This window comes from Martes martes (assembly GCF_963455335.1).
Source record: "Martes martes genome assembly, chromosome: 1".
NCBI classification, from domain to species: Eukaryota; Metazoa; Chordata; class Mammalia; order Carnivora; family Mustelidae; genus Martes; species Martes martes.
Genome location: NC_137888.1, coordinates 1,692,238 through 1,707,895, shown reverse-complemented (window position 1 = coordinate 1,707,895; position 15,658 = coordinate 1,692,238). Strand labels below are relative to the sequence as shown.

General features: G+C 52.1%; 2 protein-coding genes across 2 annotated transcripts in view; one reads left to right on the top strand and one right to left on the bottom strand.

The window, feature by feature from the left end:
• Nucleotides 1–15,658, bottom strand: part of TSPEAR (thrombospondin type laminin G domain and EAR repeats) — a gene marked incomplete at both ends in the record, with an annotated part of 162,195 nt that overhangs the window by 96,038 nt on the left and 50,499 nt on the right. The window lies entirely within an intron of this gene.
• On the top strand, nt 422–12,247 carry LOC308349444 (uncharacterized protein; the record flags this gene model as incomplete). The annotated part of the gene is given in 4 exon segments (XM_080814146.1): nt 422–1,242; nt 10,864–10,975; nt 10,977–10,997; nt 10,999–12,247. Coding segments are annotated over 4 exon segments (1,926 nt in total). The 3' UTR covers nt 11,971–12,247.

Sequence of the window (15,658 nt, the reverse complement as noted above, 5' to 3'; positions counted from 1 at the left end):
CGAGCCAACACACCCTTGTTTGGTGAGGTGCGTCTGGGCCATGTGTAGAGCAGAGCAGAATTCACACCAAAGATACACAAGCAAAAATGGGAAGAGGAGCCCATGTTTTAGACACACCTGACCACGAGCCAATCAGCCAACATCGGCATCTCAGCGTTTGCTTTCCAGACACAAGCCAGCAGCCATCACCAGACACATTCAGCGTCTTGGGGACGGTGTTACAAATATCTTCCAGCAAATAAATTAATGAGGGTTGTCAGGACACGCTCGGAGCGATAACAAGGAAAAGGAAGGCTGGGAGACTCCTGTGACGCTCAGCACCCCAGGGACAGATATAAAAGCCCCGATGCCCAGAGCACCCCACTCACACACGGGTCACACATACCCCCGTTCAAGTCATTTCGCAGCACAAAGCTCCAGCATGGCTGACACCTGCTGCTCCAGGACTTACGTAGTGGCTGCGTCCACCCTGTCCGTCTGCTCCAGTGACCTGAACTGTGGCAGCCGCGTCTGCTCGCCCACTGCTTGCACCAGCTCCGCCTGGCAGGTGGACAATTGCCAGGAGAGCTGCTGCGAGCCCCCCTGCTGTGCCCCCAGCTGTTGCCAGTCCAGCAGCTGCGCCCCCACATGCTGTGCCCCAGACTCCTGCCTGACCCTCATCTGCACCCCTGCGAGCTGCGGGTCCAGCCCCTGCCAACCAGCCTGCACCAGCTCCTGCCAGCGCTCCTGCTGCAGCTCCTCCCCCTGCCAGGAAGACTGCTGTGTGTCTGTCTGCTGCAAGCCCGTCTGCTGCACCCCTGTCTGCTGCAAGCCCGTCTGCTGCACCCCTGTCTGCTGCAAGCCCGTCTGCTGCACCCCCGTCTGCTGCAAGCCCGTCTGCTGCACCCCTGTCTGCTGCAAACCCGTCTGCTGCACCCCTGTCTGCTGCAAACCCGTCTGCTGCACCCCTGTCTGCTGCACCCCAGTCTGTTGCAAGCCCGTCTGCTGCACCCCCGATTGCTCCGGGCCCTCCTCCTGCTGCCAGCCCAGCCCCTGCTCCTCGTCCTGCTGCAGACCGTCCTCCTGCATGTCCCTGCTCTGCCGCCCCGTGTGCAGACCCGCCTGCTGCGTGCCCGCCTCCTCCTGCTGTGCCCCCGCCTCCTCCTGCCAGCCCAGCTGCTGCCGCCGGGCCTCCTGCGTGTCCCTGCTCTGCCGCCCCGTGGGCTCCCGCCAGGCCTGCTGCGTGCCCGCCTCGGCCCAGAAGTCCTGCTGCTGACGGGGCCCGTCTCCCCCCGGGGCCAGCTGGGCTCAGGACCCACCCAGTGACGGTGGTCCTCCCAGCCCCCCTCAGTCCGGGCCTGACCTGTTAGGTGGCTGCCCACACCCAGGACAGGGTCTCCCATGCATCACTCCGCTGACCTGACCTTGACCTCATAGCTCCCAAGAGCACTGCCCCCGCTGCTCCCCAGGGCTCCTGCTCCCAGGAGGGGCCTCCACCCCTTCTGGGTCCTCCGTCCTACCCTCCCAGTTTCTCGGCTCGGGTCCCGTGGCCTCAACTGCCGACCTCTCGGCGCCTGCTCAGACACCCCAATAAACTCACTCACCAGCGCATCTGTTTCCTTTCATCCGACCCTCATGGGGGTGGGGGCTCCAGGGGTCTGAGCAGACATTGGTCTCTTCCATCCGGGAACATTTCTAGGAATGGGGGACTGAGACATCCTGCAGGGCAGGCCCCGGGGTGGGAGGCACGCCCCGGCCCAGGAAGGCCAGGGCTGCTGGACCCTGCGTGCCCAGGGCTTCCTAAGGCTGCCCCTGGGGTCCCCCCATGGGCGGTCCCCATTCAGCAGAAAGGTGGTGGCACGGGGGAGGCACTGCTCCAAGGTCCCAAAGAAAGCAACTAGGTTTGAAACAAAATATTACGGGTCAGTGACAGGACCCCCAGGATTCCATCCTGGGCGGGACTCTCAAGGCCACCATCTGGTACATCTGGACTCCGCCTGGTGCGGGACCTTCCCTGAGAACTGAGAAACCATCAGGCCTTGAACTGCTGTGAACAGCGGGCTGCTCAGATGTCAGGACAACAGTGATGTCGCGTGAGGACACTGGTGGACAAGGGCGGGAGCATCCAGCAAGATCACCCGCCAGCGTGGCCAACACTGGCCCGTCCACTCCTCAGCCCAGGAACACTAGCCCTGAGCGGTTTGCGCAAGTGACCTGTGAATCTCCAGGCATTTCCCCAATCCTCCGGGCCATGCCACCACTGCTGGTGAAGACCCTTCTGGTTTCGGGCCGCACCACGCAGGGCCCTGTCCTCGGCTCAGGCCCCTTGCCTCCGCCCATCTAGCCATGTAGACCCCTTGCAGGGATGCTAATAAACTCCCACGCCCCACTTTGGTGATGGCACCTGGAGTGTCTGGCACTTGGGCCCCTGAGCTCTGCCGTCACCCGATCTGAAACCTCACTTGCACAGGGCTCGAGGCGTCGAGTGCCCTGAGCCCTTGTGCTACTCCTTTGATTCGTTCACAGCAAACACCACTGGCCTCACACAGCCCTAGCCGTTCTCAAAGACCTGCACAACTGCAGGCATACAAAGGACGGGGATTTTATCTCACAGCTGCTCTCTGAGGTGTGAGCTCCCCATCCCCTCCTTACGAGGAGGAAACTGAGGGATGACGTGTTGGGAAAACACAGTAGAGAGCCACCTGTGTGGTTTGTTGCCAGGACACCACAAAGGCTGCCCAGGAAAGGGGCCTCTGACCAGCCCCGACCTCCACCTTGACCCCACCCAACCCCAGGCCACCATGAGCCACAGCGGCTGCTCCACAGGCCGCCAGCCAGCCTGTCCCCGGCCCACCTGCTGCCTCTTCTGGGCTATGGGAGCTCCCGTGGCCACCCAGACCCCTGCATGGCTCTTCTGGGGCAGCTCCTGTGTACCCAGCCCTCCCCCCTGCCCAGCCAGCTACATGCCCATGAGCTTCCCCTCGGGGTCCTGCCTGGCTCACCTAGCCCATCACCTAAAGTACCCCCACTTGCTGCTGTGTCGGGACTTCCCCAACCCCACCCTGACTCGGGAAGAAGCCCCCAAGCCCAGCCCTTCCCTTTCCCAGCCAGTGAATCTGTCTTCATGAAAGTCCTTCCAGGGATGACCCAGCCACATCTGCATTCGCCACAGAAAATGCCCCCAAAGCACCCCAGGACACCCTGCAAGGCAGAGACCATGGACCCTCCCGGGCCTGATAGGCAACAGGAGACTCCCTCAGCCCCACATTGCCCCAGAGTCAATCAGACCATGCAGCTCCCTATCTGCTGAGTAACCCCCATGAATACTTTAATGTCTCACACCCTTTCCTTCTGTTTCCTGCGTGGTTTTGTTGACAAAGAGGATTCACAGCTCCTCTGGGAACAGGGGACCCGGGGAGACATGTGACCAGTAGCCAGCACCCAAGTGTCTCTGCCACTCCTCTCTGGGGCTTATACTGCTGCCTTTGGGGGCCCAGGAGCTCTGCCAGCCAGCCATGTCTACCTCAGGTCATCACTCCACTGTCTGGCTACCATCACAGGTCTGAAGCTTTGCTCCAGGAAAATCCTATGGGCTGAGAACAAAGACTCCAACCCACTGTGAGTAGGAGCATCTCCTCCCCATGCACAGGTCGGGGCTGTCCCAGAGGTCAGCACAGGCCAGTCTTGCTGGGAGGTAGGGACAGAGGAGACTGGCAGTCAGTTTGTCCAGTGTCCAGAAGGTCTTCTTGGGACAGGTGGGCATCATGGATTCACGCCTACATTCACAGACACCAGAATATCCTCTGTTCTGGCACCAGGCCATCTGCTGGGATGCAGAGGGCAGAGAACAGGACACAGTCTCTGGAGCTCCTCCCTGCTGGGCCGGGTTGGCAGAGAGTAGCTGGGAAAGGAAGATCACAGACAGTGATAGTGGAGAAAGGGCAGAACAGTGTAAGAACGTGTCCAGACCAGAAGGTGGGAGGAAATGTGAACACACGTGTCCAGATGCAACCAGATGCATCTTCCCACACACATGAATAAATCTGAGAATGAACTCCTGGAAATGCAGAGCAACGGGTCAGATGGTGGAGGTGTGGAAATTGCATTGCTCACAAGAGGGTCTGGGTCCTCTTTTTTAAAATTTAAGTTAAATTAGCTCATATATAGTACATCATTAGTTTCAGTGATTCATCAGTTGTGTAATAATCCAATCAAGAAATGGGCAGAGGACATGAACAGACAGTTCTCCAAAGAAGACATACAAATGGCCAGTAGACACATGAAAAAAAATGCTCCACATCACTCGGCATCAGGGTCTGGATCCTCTTAATAACAGCATAGATTCACAGCAGGGGGGCTTACATTTTTCTATCTTTGCCAACTTGATAAGGAATAAAACCTTATCATTTCTCCTTTTGCCTAGACGCGTAGCGTCCCAAAGGTTTGGTTTATTGATTTATGCAGAAACAGGGGGACAGGCCTCTAAAGTCTCTCTACTTTTGATTATTACAAACACCACCACTGTGAGGGTCCTCACCACTTACCTGTGTGCACCAGTGTGTTTTCCCTGGGTCTAAATTCCTAGAAGTGGGAATTCCAGGTCAGAACATTTGCTGATTTTAAATTCTAAGAGAGATCAACAAAACAAATGCCATCAAAAGGACTTTAAAAAATTGTGCCTACTAAGAGTGATGTCAGAGAATACTGGAAATGGGGAACTCTAAGAACCCACCTCCTCACCCCCACAGAAACACTGAAGAGACTGGCAAAGCTGCCAGAATCAATTTCATCTGAACTGTGGAATATGGTCAAAGGTTTACAACAACCAAGGGAATGCTTCATCAAAAAAAAAAAAAAAAGTGACTGCAGCGTGGTGGACTGGGTCCCAGTGAGGGCCCTGGTTCTGGAGAGAGAGTGGGCCCCATTCTCTGAGAGTGTGGCTGTCTGTGCAGCAGCTCTGGAGGGCCCGTACCAAGGACTTGGCCTTATTTCTCATAACTTGAAACTCCTTCAAGGCTGAGAAACAGCTACACAGAGTGTTTGTCAAATGGACCCATTGTTGCCTGGGAAAAGGGTCATCAGCTGTGGGAAACAGAAGACACCCCAAAATGCTGAGGACAGAAAGCTGGGGAATGAAATGTTTGAAGGAATAAGGCTTTCAGGCTTCCACAGGTGGCTGGAAGTCCAGAAGACCCTAGGCACTCACCATGGGCTACACGTCCAGCTCTGACAGGCAGGAAGTGAAGATGAACGCAGAGCTTTAAACTGTCTGGCCCAGGGTTGTGAGCATGGTCCCATCACACAAGAGCCCAGCCACAAAGACTGGGAAAAAATATTGTTTGGCTCCAGGTGATTAAGGAGCTCTCTGTCAAATCACCCGCTGACCACTGGCTAATGGAACAGTGACCACACCTGACAAAGAGTGCAGTCATTAAAAAATAGTTTAAGTAAATGAAAGTTAACAGAGGTCATTGCTAGTGGATAGACCTGCCCTACAAGAAATGATAATTCAGGCTGAAATAAAAGGGAACTAAATAGAAACACCCTGATAGGTCACAACAATCAGCAACAGACTATAGGGAAGGAGAGAATCTGATATTCGGAATTATCACATTATAATATTCAAAACATCCAATTTTCAACAAAAACTATGAAGAATACAAAGAAGGAAGAAAGGATGGTTTATTCAGAGGGAAAAATGCAATTAGCAGAAAATGCCCCTGAGGAAGCCCAAGGATTGAACTTTCTAGACAAAACCTTTAAATAAACTCTCTTGATATACTCTAAGAATCAGAGAAAACCATAGACAACGAATTAAAAGAAACTAAGAGCATAATGTTCACCAAATTGAGAATATCAATAAAAAACAAAAGTATAAAACAAGGAACCAACCAAATAAAATTTCTAGGGTTATTGAACCAGTTGCAGTAAGTGAAATGATAACCTCACTAGAGGAGCTCAATAGCACATGTGAGCGGCCAGGAGAAAGAATTAGCAAATATGAAGACAGTTGAACTACTCCAGTCTGAGGAGTAGAGGGAATAAGGAATAAAGATAAATGAACAGAGATAATAAGACCTGCGGGACACGGTCAAGTAGATAAAAATGCACGTGACAGGAATCCCCAAAAGAGGAGGAGGGGAAGAAAAAATATTTGAAAAAACAATGGCCAAAAACTTCCAAAAAGCAAACAAAGAAACACACCAACCAACAAACCACATATGATTCTACACATCCAAGAAGCTAAATGAACTCGAAGTAGAATAAATCCAGAGACATCCACATAAAGATACATGATAACCAAACTATCCAAAGACAAAGAGAGCATCTTAAAAGCCACAAGAGGGAAGAGAGGGCAGGAGGCAGTGGGATGGCGTGTTTAAAATGCTGGAAGAAGGACTGCCAACCAAGAAGTCCCTGCCCAACAAATGTAGGAAGGAAAGATTAAGACACTTCAAGGTAGATGAAAGTTAAAAGAATTCATTGCTAGGGGATAGACCTGCCCTACAGGAAATGATAATTCGGGCTGAAATCAAAGGGCACTAATCAGTAATTTAGAGCCATAGTAGAGCTCAACTCCAGGAAGGGTGCTGACTTGGGTAGTTTGTGTGTTTATAAGGATTTGTGCATCACATCTAATTATTCGGTGCCCAGTTAGTATTCTCACATAAACTTTTTCACTTATGCAAGGTCAGTAGTGATGTCCCCATTTTTACTTGAGTCTTCTCTCTATTTTTCTAGTCAGTCTAGGTAAAGGTTTGTCCATTCTGTCGCTCTTTTCAAAGAACCAACTTTGGTTTCATTGATTCTCTCTGTAGTAGTTCTAGTCTCTTTTTAATTAATCAGTGCTTTGTTTCCTTCTTCTGCGAGCTTTGTGTTTAGTCTACTGTTTTTCTAGTTCCTTAAGATGTAAAGTTAGGTTATGGGTTTAAACACTTCTTCTTTTTAAATTAAGTGTTGACAGCTATTAATCAATCTCTGAGCGCCGTTTTTGCTGCATCCTGTAAGTACTGGTTCATTGTGTTGTCATCTGCTTTCGTCCCAAGAAATTTCTTAGCATCCTTTGCGATTTCTTCCTCAACCTGTTGGTTGTTTCAGTATGTGTTGTTTAATTTTGTGAATTTTCCCATTTATCTTGTTATTTGTTTTCTTTCCACTGTGGCCAGAGAACTTTGTATAATTTCAATCTTTTAAAATTTACTGAGATTTGTTTTGTGGCCTAACTTATGGTCTAATCTGGAAAGTATTCCATGGGCACTTGAGAAGAACATGCATTCTTCTGTTCTTGAGTTGAATATTTTATGCACACATTGGGTTTAGTTGGTTTACGGCGATATTCAAGGCTTCTGTTTCATTACTGCCCTTCAATCTAGTTGTTCTATTATGTCATTTTCTATTAGTGGAAATGGCTTATTGAAGTCTCCAACTTCTGAACTGAAACTCTTTATTTCTTCAATCCTGTCATTTTTACTTCATACATTTTGGGAGTCTGTTATTAAGTGTATATTTGTTTATAATTGTCATATCTTCTTGATATGTTGACCCTTTTATCAATATCTAATGTCATTTTTAGTCTCTTACAACAATATTTGACTTTGAGTCCATTGTCTGATTTTATTATAGCCATCCAGCTCTCTTTTGGTTATTATTTGCATGAAATATCTTTTTTCATCCTTTTCATCCTTTCGCTTTCAATCTGTTTGTATCTTTGAATCTCAGGTGAGTGAACTGAGCCAAGAAGAAATGGGCAAAACAAATAATGAGATCACAGTGTAATCCAAAACCTCCCCCAAAAGTAAAGCCCAGGACCAGATGGTTCCATGCTGAGTTCTGCTAAACATTTATAGAACAGTTAACACTAAACTTTCTCGAATTCTTCCAAAAAACAGAAGATGAGAAAACACTTTCTAAATCATTCTATGAGGTCAGCATTATCCTGATATCAAAGTCAGATGAAGACAAAAAAAAGAACTACAGACCAAAATCTTTTATAGATTAAAATTTGTAAAACTTCCACAAAATACAATCAAACAAAATCTAGCAGGGTGTTAAGAGAATTATACACCATAACCAAGTGGCTTTATCCCAGGAATGCAAGAATAATTCAGCATATGAAGACCAATCAGAGTAATGCACCACATTAATAGAATGAAGGGAGGAAATATGATCATCTCAACTGAGGCAGAAAAATCATCTGACAAAAGCCAACTTCCACTCATACTAAAACTCTCAACAAACTATGAGAAGAGAACTTCCTTGACATAATAGAGGGTAGATGAGAAACCCACAGGAAACATCAGCCTGCATGGTGAGAGACTGAAAGCCTTCCACTAGGCCAGAAACAGGCAAGAATGCTTACTTCCGCCACTTTCCATGCAATATTGTGCTGGAGGTGCCAGCCAAAGCAATTTGGCAAGAAAAACAAATAAAAGACCTCCAAATTAGGAAGAAGACATAGAACTTACTACAAAGCTATAGTGATCAAAACAGTGGTCCTGGCATAATGATAGACATATAGGTCAGTGGAATAAAATTGAAAGTAGAAAAAAACCATCATATCTGGTCAAGTGATTTTCAACAAGGGTATCAAGTTCATTTTGTGGGGAAAATATAGTCTCTTCAACAAATGGTGCTGGGACAACTGGACATCCACGTTCAAAAGAATATAGTCAAACCTTACCTCACACCATATACCAAAGTTAACTCAAACACCAATCAAAGACCTAAATGTAAGTGCTGAAACTATAAAACTTTTGGAAGGAAACATAGGGGTAAACCTGCATGACCTTAGATTTGGGAACAATTATCTTGGTTATGACACCCAACAAAAGAAAACAGATAAGTTGGACTTCATCAAAAGTTAAAGTTTTGTGCACTGAAGGATGTTATCAAGAGACTGAAAGGCAACCCACAGAGTGAGAGAAAATATTTGCAGAGCATAATTCTGATAAGGGTTTAGTATCCAGAATATATAAAGAACTCCTATAATTCAATAATAAAACTACAGATAATGCAATTAAAAATGGGCAAAGCACTTTGATAGACATTTCTCTAAAGAAAATATTCAAATAGCCAATAAGCACTTGAAAGGAACTCCAATATCATCGGTCATCAGGGGAATGTAAATCAAAACCACAATAAGATGCCACTTCATACCCACAAGGGTGGCCACAATTTAAAAAAAATAAAAGAAAAGAAAGAAGCAGTGCTGGGGAGCATGTGGAGAAAATTCTGGAAATGTAAAATGCTGCAGGTGCTGTGGAAAGCAGTCTGGGAGTTCCTCAACAGTCACACATGGAATTGCCACCTGACCCAGCCATGCCACTGCTGGGTATACGCCCGGAAGAACTGAAAAGAGGCATTGAAGCAAAAACTTGTACACAAAATGTCCATAGCAGCATGATTCCCAACAGCCAAAGGTGGAAACGACCCAAATGTCCACTGACTGAGGAACGGAGAAAGAAAATGTGGTGAACCCATTTTCTGGAATATTACTGAGCCAGGAACAGGCGTGAAGCAGGGGCACACGCTACAACACGGACGAGCCTGGAAAACATCACGCTCGGTGACCGGAGTCAGACATAAGAGGCCATGAACTGTGTGATTCCTTACACGTGAAAGGTGTGGAATAGGCAAATCCATAGGGACAGAAAGCAGATTAGTGACTGACGGGGACTGCAGAGGGACTCCTTCACAGTTCAGGATCTAGCTGGTGATCCTGAATGTTCTGGAGGGACAAGAATGTTCTGGAGGGACGAGAATGTTCTGGATCTAGCTGGTGATCACGGTTGCACAACATTGTGGCTTTGCTAGACGTCACTGACTTGTACGCTTTAAAATGGATGAAATTATACATTTTGTGTATTACGGGCTCAATCTGTAAAAATCATGTCTGCTGGGGATTTCCAGGAGGGAGGCCCCCACACTGAGCAGCACTGAAAACTATTAACATGGTAAATTTTGGTTGATCTCACAGGTGGGACATTTATGTTTTAATTTGAGAACAGTTGGTCATAAATGAGCTCAAGTAGCTTTCCATATGCTTATGGGAATTCTGAATGTTTTGAATTTTATATTTGATTCTTTTGTACCCTCTCCTGCTTTAGTTGCGGGGACTTTCATATTTTCATATTAACCTTTCACCCATCACACATATTGCCAATATTTTCTGGTAGTTCAATATTCTCAATTTGTATTCCAAAAAGATTCCCTTTCGGCTTTGAAATAAAACAATGATGGATTGTCCCCACCTCACTCTCCCTCCATGCCCACCTCCTCGAGATTAAAACTCAGCCCACCCTCAGGCCCCCATCAGGGACCTGCCTCTGCCAGGACCACTGACCATAGGCTCCAAGGAGGGAGCATTAGGACCCAAAGGTCAGTCCTTGAATCCGGTCCTCCTAATGACCTAGGGAGTGAGGCCTCACTGGGACATTCTGGCTTCTTCTTGGGGTGGGCATCCTCCTCCTTGTCACTGACATTGGCTGACACCGGCACCACTGAAGTTCACTAGCCCATCCAGGAAGAATCAGCCCCACATTGCCTGTGTCCTAAAATATGCATTTCTGTCCTCTTTCCTCCCAATCACAGGCCAGACCAGCTGTTCCAAGTGAGGTCCTGCACACCCAGGCGGGGTACACACGGAGCCGTCCCATGAGCCCATGGCCATCACCCAGAGCCCCAGCAATGAACTGCCAGTTGGAAGCCATGAGGGAGCCACAGGGAGCCCACACCTTCCTGACAAGTGTCCTGGGGAAACCAGGCTCACACCACGGACAACCAGCCCTGCCCGGAACTGTCCAAGGTTTACAAGCTGAGCAAGATCATGTCGTGACAACAGGACAGGCGCTAATGATGGTCCTCACGATCCAAAACACCAACAAGCAAGGGAGGCGTGGTGAGCCTTCGCCTGGACAACATAAACATCCGGGAGGGTATAAAATCTGCCAGCCCAACACCTCACACTCACACTCACACTCACACACACTCACACTCACAGCCTCCTCCAGCCCCACCGCCTCCACCATGGCCGCGTCCACCCTGTCCGTCTGCTCCAGCGACCGGAGCTACGGCAGCCGCGTCTGCCTGCCCGGCTCCTGTGACTCCTGCCCCGACTCCTGGCAGGTGGACGACTGCCCAGAGAGCTGCTGCGAGCCCCCCTGCTGTGCCCCCCCCTGCTGTGCCCCCACCTGCTGTGCCCCCAGCTGCTGTGCCCCCTCCTGCCTGACCCTCATCTGCACCCCTGCGAGCTGCGGGTCCAGCCCCTGCCAGTCAGCCTGCACCAGCTCCTGCCAGCCCTCCTGCTGCAGCTCCTCCCCCTGCCAGGAAGACTGCTGTGTGTCTGTCTGCAGCAAACCTGTCTGCTGCACCCCTGTCTGCTGCAAGCCCGTCTGCTGCACCCCTGTCTGCTGCAAGCCCGTCTGCTGCACCCCTGTCTGCTGCCAGGCCTCCCCCTGCTCAGCCTCCTCATGCTGCCAGCAGTCTAGCTGCCAGCCCTCCTGCTGCAGCTCCTCCCCCTGCCAGGAAGACTGCTGTGTGTCTGTCTGCTGCAAGCCCGTCTGCTGCACCCCTGTCTGCTGCAAACCCGTCTGCTGCACCCCTGTCTGCTGCAAGCCCGTCTGCTGTACCCCCGTCTGCTGCACCCCTGTCTGCTGCAAGCCCGTCTGCTGCACCCCTGTCTGCTGCAAACCCGTCTGCTGCACCCCTGTCTGCTCTGGGCCCTCCCCCTGCTCGGCCCCTTCCTGCTGCCAGCCCAGCCCCTGCTCCTCGTCCTGCTGCAGACCGTCCTCCTGCGTGTCCCTGCTCTGCCGCCCCGTGTGCAGGCCCGCCTGCTGCGTGCCCGCCTCCTCCTGCTGTGCCCCCCCCTCCTCCTGCCAGCCCAGCTGCTGCCGCCGAGCCTCCTGCGTGTCCCTGCTCTGCCGCCCCGTGGGCTCCCGCCAGGCCTGCTGCGTGCCCGCCTCGGCCCAGAAGTCCTGCTGCCGACCAGCTTGAGCGCCTGCCTCTGGCGCTGCTGTCTTTGCTCCTGGGCACAAGTGTCCTCTCTCAGGAGCTCTGATGTCCAACACCATCCCTCTGCCCGTCGGTGGACACACAGCTGCTGCCTACTGGGGACTTGAACATGCCGCCCATCCTTTCCTGAGAAGAGATGCCCACCAGTCCCTCAGTGGAGGTGGACTGCGGCTCCCCAGGAACCCTCTTCTGTAGGACCGGTTGCTCGTGTTCCATGTGACAAAGACCAATCGCTAAAATCAATAAAATGTTTGTGTCATGACACAGAGACTGGTGTTTGTTTTCTCCTCCTCCTCGGACCCCAGAGACCCCTCCAGACTGGAGCTCTTTCTGGTGAAAACAAACAATAGAGACATATTCTCAAATTCCAAGTTCAAAGCCCCTGAGAGATGATGAGAACCAAGCCTGGGCCAGGGGAGGGGGTGGGCGTGGTTGCACAAGGCTTAGACCCTGAGGGGGCTTTGGGGTCTAGCCCATGCCTGGCCCCTACCCATGCAGGTTAAATGTGAGCTGAGGAGCAGCACGACCGAACTGGTGGGAACTTGAGGGTCCAGTACCTAGCACCACGCCGACTCCCTTGGAGAGAGGTGCCGCCCAGAGGAATGCCCGCATGCTGGTCTGGGCGCAAGGGCTGACGCCCTGAAGCACCAGCAAATCCCTGTAGGCCCCCAGAGGGGTGCAAGGGTTGGTTCAGACATCATTCATTCTACTCAAGGCTTCAAGGTCTGATCGGGGAGACAGGGAGAAAAAGATGCCTTGTTGACAAATCCTCAGAACAGTGGAAGATGATGAGCCTGCAGTCTCAGTGGACCACAAGTGCTAGAGAGTCAAGTGGGCACCAGTCAGAGCAGCCAGGTCAGCATCAGGCTCCCTACTCATCCCCTGTGCCAGGAACACATGGCGGAGGCCCCCAGGAGCAGATCAGCAGAGGCCCGGCAGGCGGGAGGAGGAACAGAAGGCATCTCTCTCTCCACAGCGGCGGGCTCCGTCCCCTGCCCCCAGTTAGCTCCACCCCAGGGAGGTGGAGACGGAGCAAAAACCTCAGGGGGCCTTTAAAGAGAAAGGGGCTGGGTTCTAAACCCACCTTGACTCTTAAATGCCTCAGTTTGCCTGAATTTCTTCAACACCTGTACCCATTACTTGCTCGTTTAAAGAGAAATGTGACCACCTGCACAGGTAAACGAACAGGGACCTTGACGGATTCTTCACGGCACAGAGTTAAAGACGTGGAGAAGATTCCACCGCATCCGTAACCAAAGACTGACGAGCAGGGACGTAGACTCCCGTGGACACCGGCAAAGCACGGTGTTGCCAGAATAGTGCGTGGGAGGGGTGGGCCGTGGGCCCTGCAGGACGCTCCCGGGCTCTGGCCCCGCGGCTCCAGAACATCTAGGACCTTCTGACGGCTCCTGAAGGGAAGTTGGGCACAGCCGAAGAAGGCGTGGCCGGCCACTGGTGGCCAGGCTGCTCCCGGCCGGGGCGTCTACACGGTCGGCTGAACTGTTCACAGACGGGGTGTCTACAAGGTCAGCCAGGCTGTTTACTGATGGCCGTCTACACAGTCAGCCACACTACTCACTAACGGGGTATCTACACAGACAGACTGCACACTCACGGGGCGTCTGCACAGTCAGCCAGACTGCTCACAGACAGGGTGTCTACCTGGTCAGCCAGACTGCTCAGAGACGGGGTGTCTACATGGTCAGTCAGAAAGCTCACAGACAGGGTTTCCACACACTCAACTGAACTGCTCACAGATGGGGTGTCTACACAGCCAGCTGGACTGCTTACAGATGGGGTGTCTACAGTCACTCAGACTGCTCATAGACAGTGTCTAGTCGATCAGCTAGACTGCTCACAGACGGGGTGTCTACACGATCAGTAGGACTGCTCACAGACGGGGTGTCTACCCAGTCAGCCAGACTACTCACGGACAGGGCATCTACACAGTCTGCTGGACTGCTCCATGCCGGGGTGTCTATACGGTCAGCCAGGCTGCTCACAGACAGGGTGTCTACATGGTCACACCACTCATTGATGGGGTATCTACACAATCAGCCAGACTGCACACAGATGGGGTGTCTACATGGTCAGTCAGATGATTCCTGGCTAGGGCATCTACACAATAAGCTGTCTGCTCACAGACAGGGAGTCTACACAGTCAGCCAGGCTGCTCACAGACAGGGGGTTCACACGGTTAATCTGACTGCTCACAGATGGGGTGTCTACGTGGTTAGTCAGAGTGCCCACAGACAGCGCATCTATGCAGTCAGCCAGACTGCTCCAGCCTGGGGCGTCTACACAATCAGATTACTTTTAGATGGGTCATCTACGCAGTCAGCAAGACTGCTCACAGACAGAGTGTCTACACAGTCAGCTAGACTACTCACGGACAGGGCATCTACACAGTCTTCTGGACTGCTCCATGCCGGGGTGTCTATACGGTCAGCCAGGCTGCTCACAGATGGGGCATCTACACAGTCAGCCAGACAGCTCACGGAAGGGGTGTCTACACAGTCAGTCTGACTGATCACAGATGGAGCATCTACATGGGCAGCCAGACAGCTCACGGGAGGGGTGTCTACACAGTCAGTCTGACTGATCACAGATGGAGCATCTACGTGGTCAGCCAGGCTGCTCACAGATAGGGTGTCTACACGGTTAGCCGGCCTCCACTGCCCAACGGTGGAGGGGTGGTGGAGTCGGAGGTGACAGAAGTCTTTACCTTGGGAGGCTTCTTTAACACGTGTACACAGTGCGGGGACAATGCAAGATGCTCTGAGACCCTCCAGATCTCGGGGAGCCCTTCTGTGGGCAGCTCCCAGGCCCCGGATACCCCCATAACCATCATGCCTCAGACCGTCACTGCCCTCAAAAGCATCACTGAGGACCCAGGGCAGCCCCCCCCCCCCCGCTGTCTGGCAGATGGCGCCATGGCTGCCGGGTACCTGGAGGGAGGGTGTCTGCAAGGTGAGGGCATGACACGCAGTGGCTGGACACCCGTGACAGTGAGATGGGCGGGCGGCATGGGACCAAGGATGAGGCAGAGCCGTGCACAGTAGGTGCTCTGAGAATCCCTCTGAATTTCCCATCACGTATCCCGTGACCTCACGATAATGGACATTTCCAGATCCGTGGATCTGTGGTCCCACCACAGGAAGGACCCCCCACCACTCCTCTTAGACTGTTTCTTGGTTCTCAGATAGCTCCCTACTGGGACCGTGGTGTGCCCCGGCTCCCCTGTGCTGATGACCGTGCACGCTCTGGCGTCTCCCACCTCCCACCCAGGGCGGCCCCAGCGTCCTTGCTCTTGGGTGGCCCGTGGTCACACCACAGGGGCTAAGCCCACACTGTCAGGGGCAGGTGTCCCGACCCGGAACTGTGCAGGCTCCACGCCGGGGCACACAGGAGGGCGGCCACCCGAGTCTGTGCCATGGAAAGGCTCTGTCTGGGCCGTGGTCCCCGAGACAGACCGCACACACGGTGGCCGCAGCAGCACCAGCGGACTCTCTCGTGGTTCCGTGGCCAGAGCCTGGAGCGGGCCTCGTGGGCTAAAACCAGGGTGTGGCAGGCCTGAGTCCTCCCGGAACACCCGGAACACCCGGAACACCCGTTCCCTGTCCCTCCCAGCCACTAGCGGTGCCGCCTGTTCCATGGGCATCTACAAGGC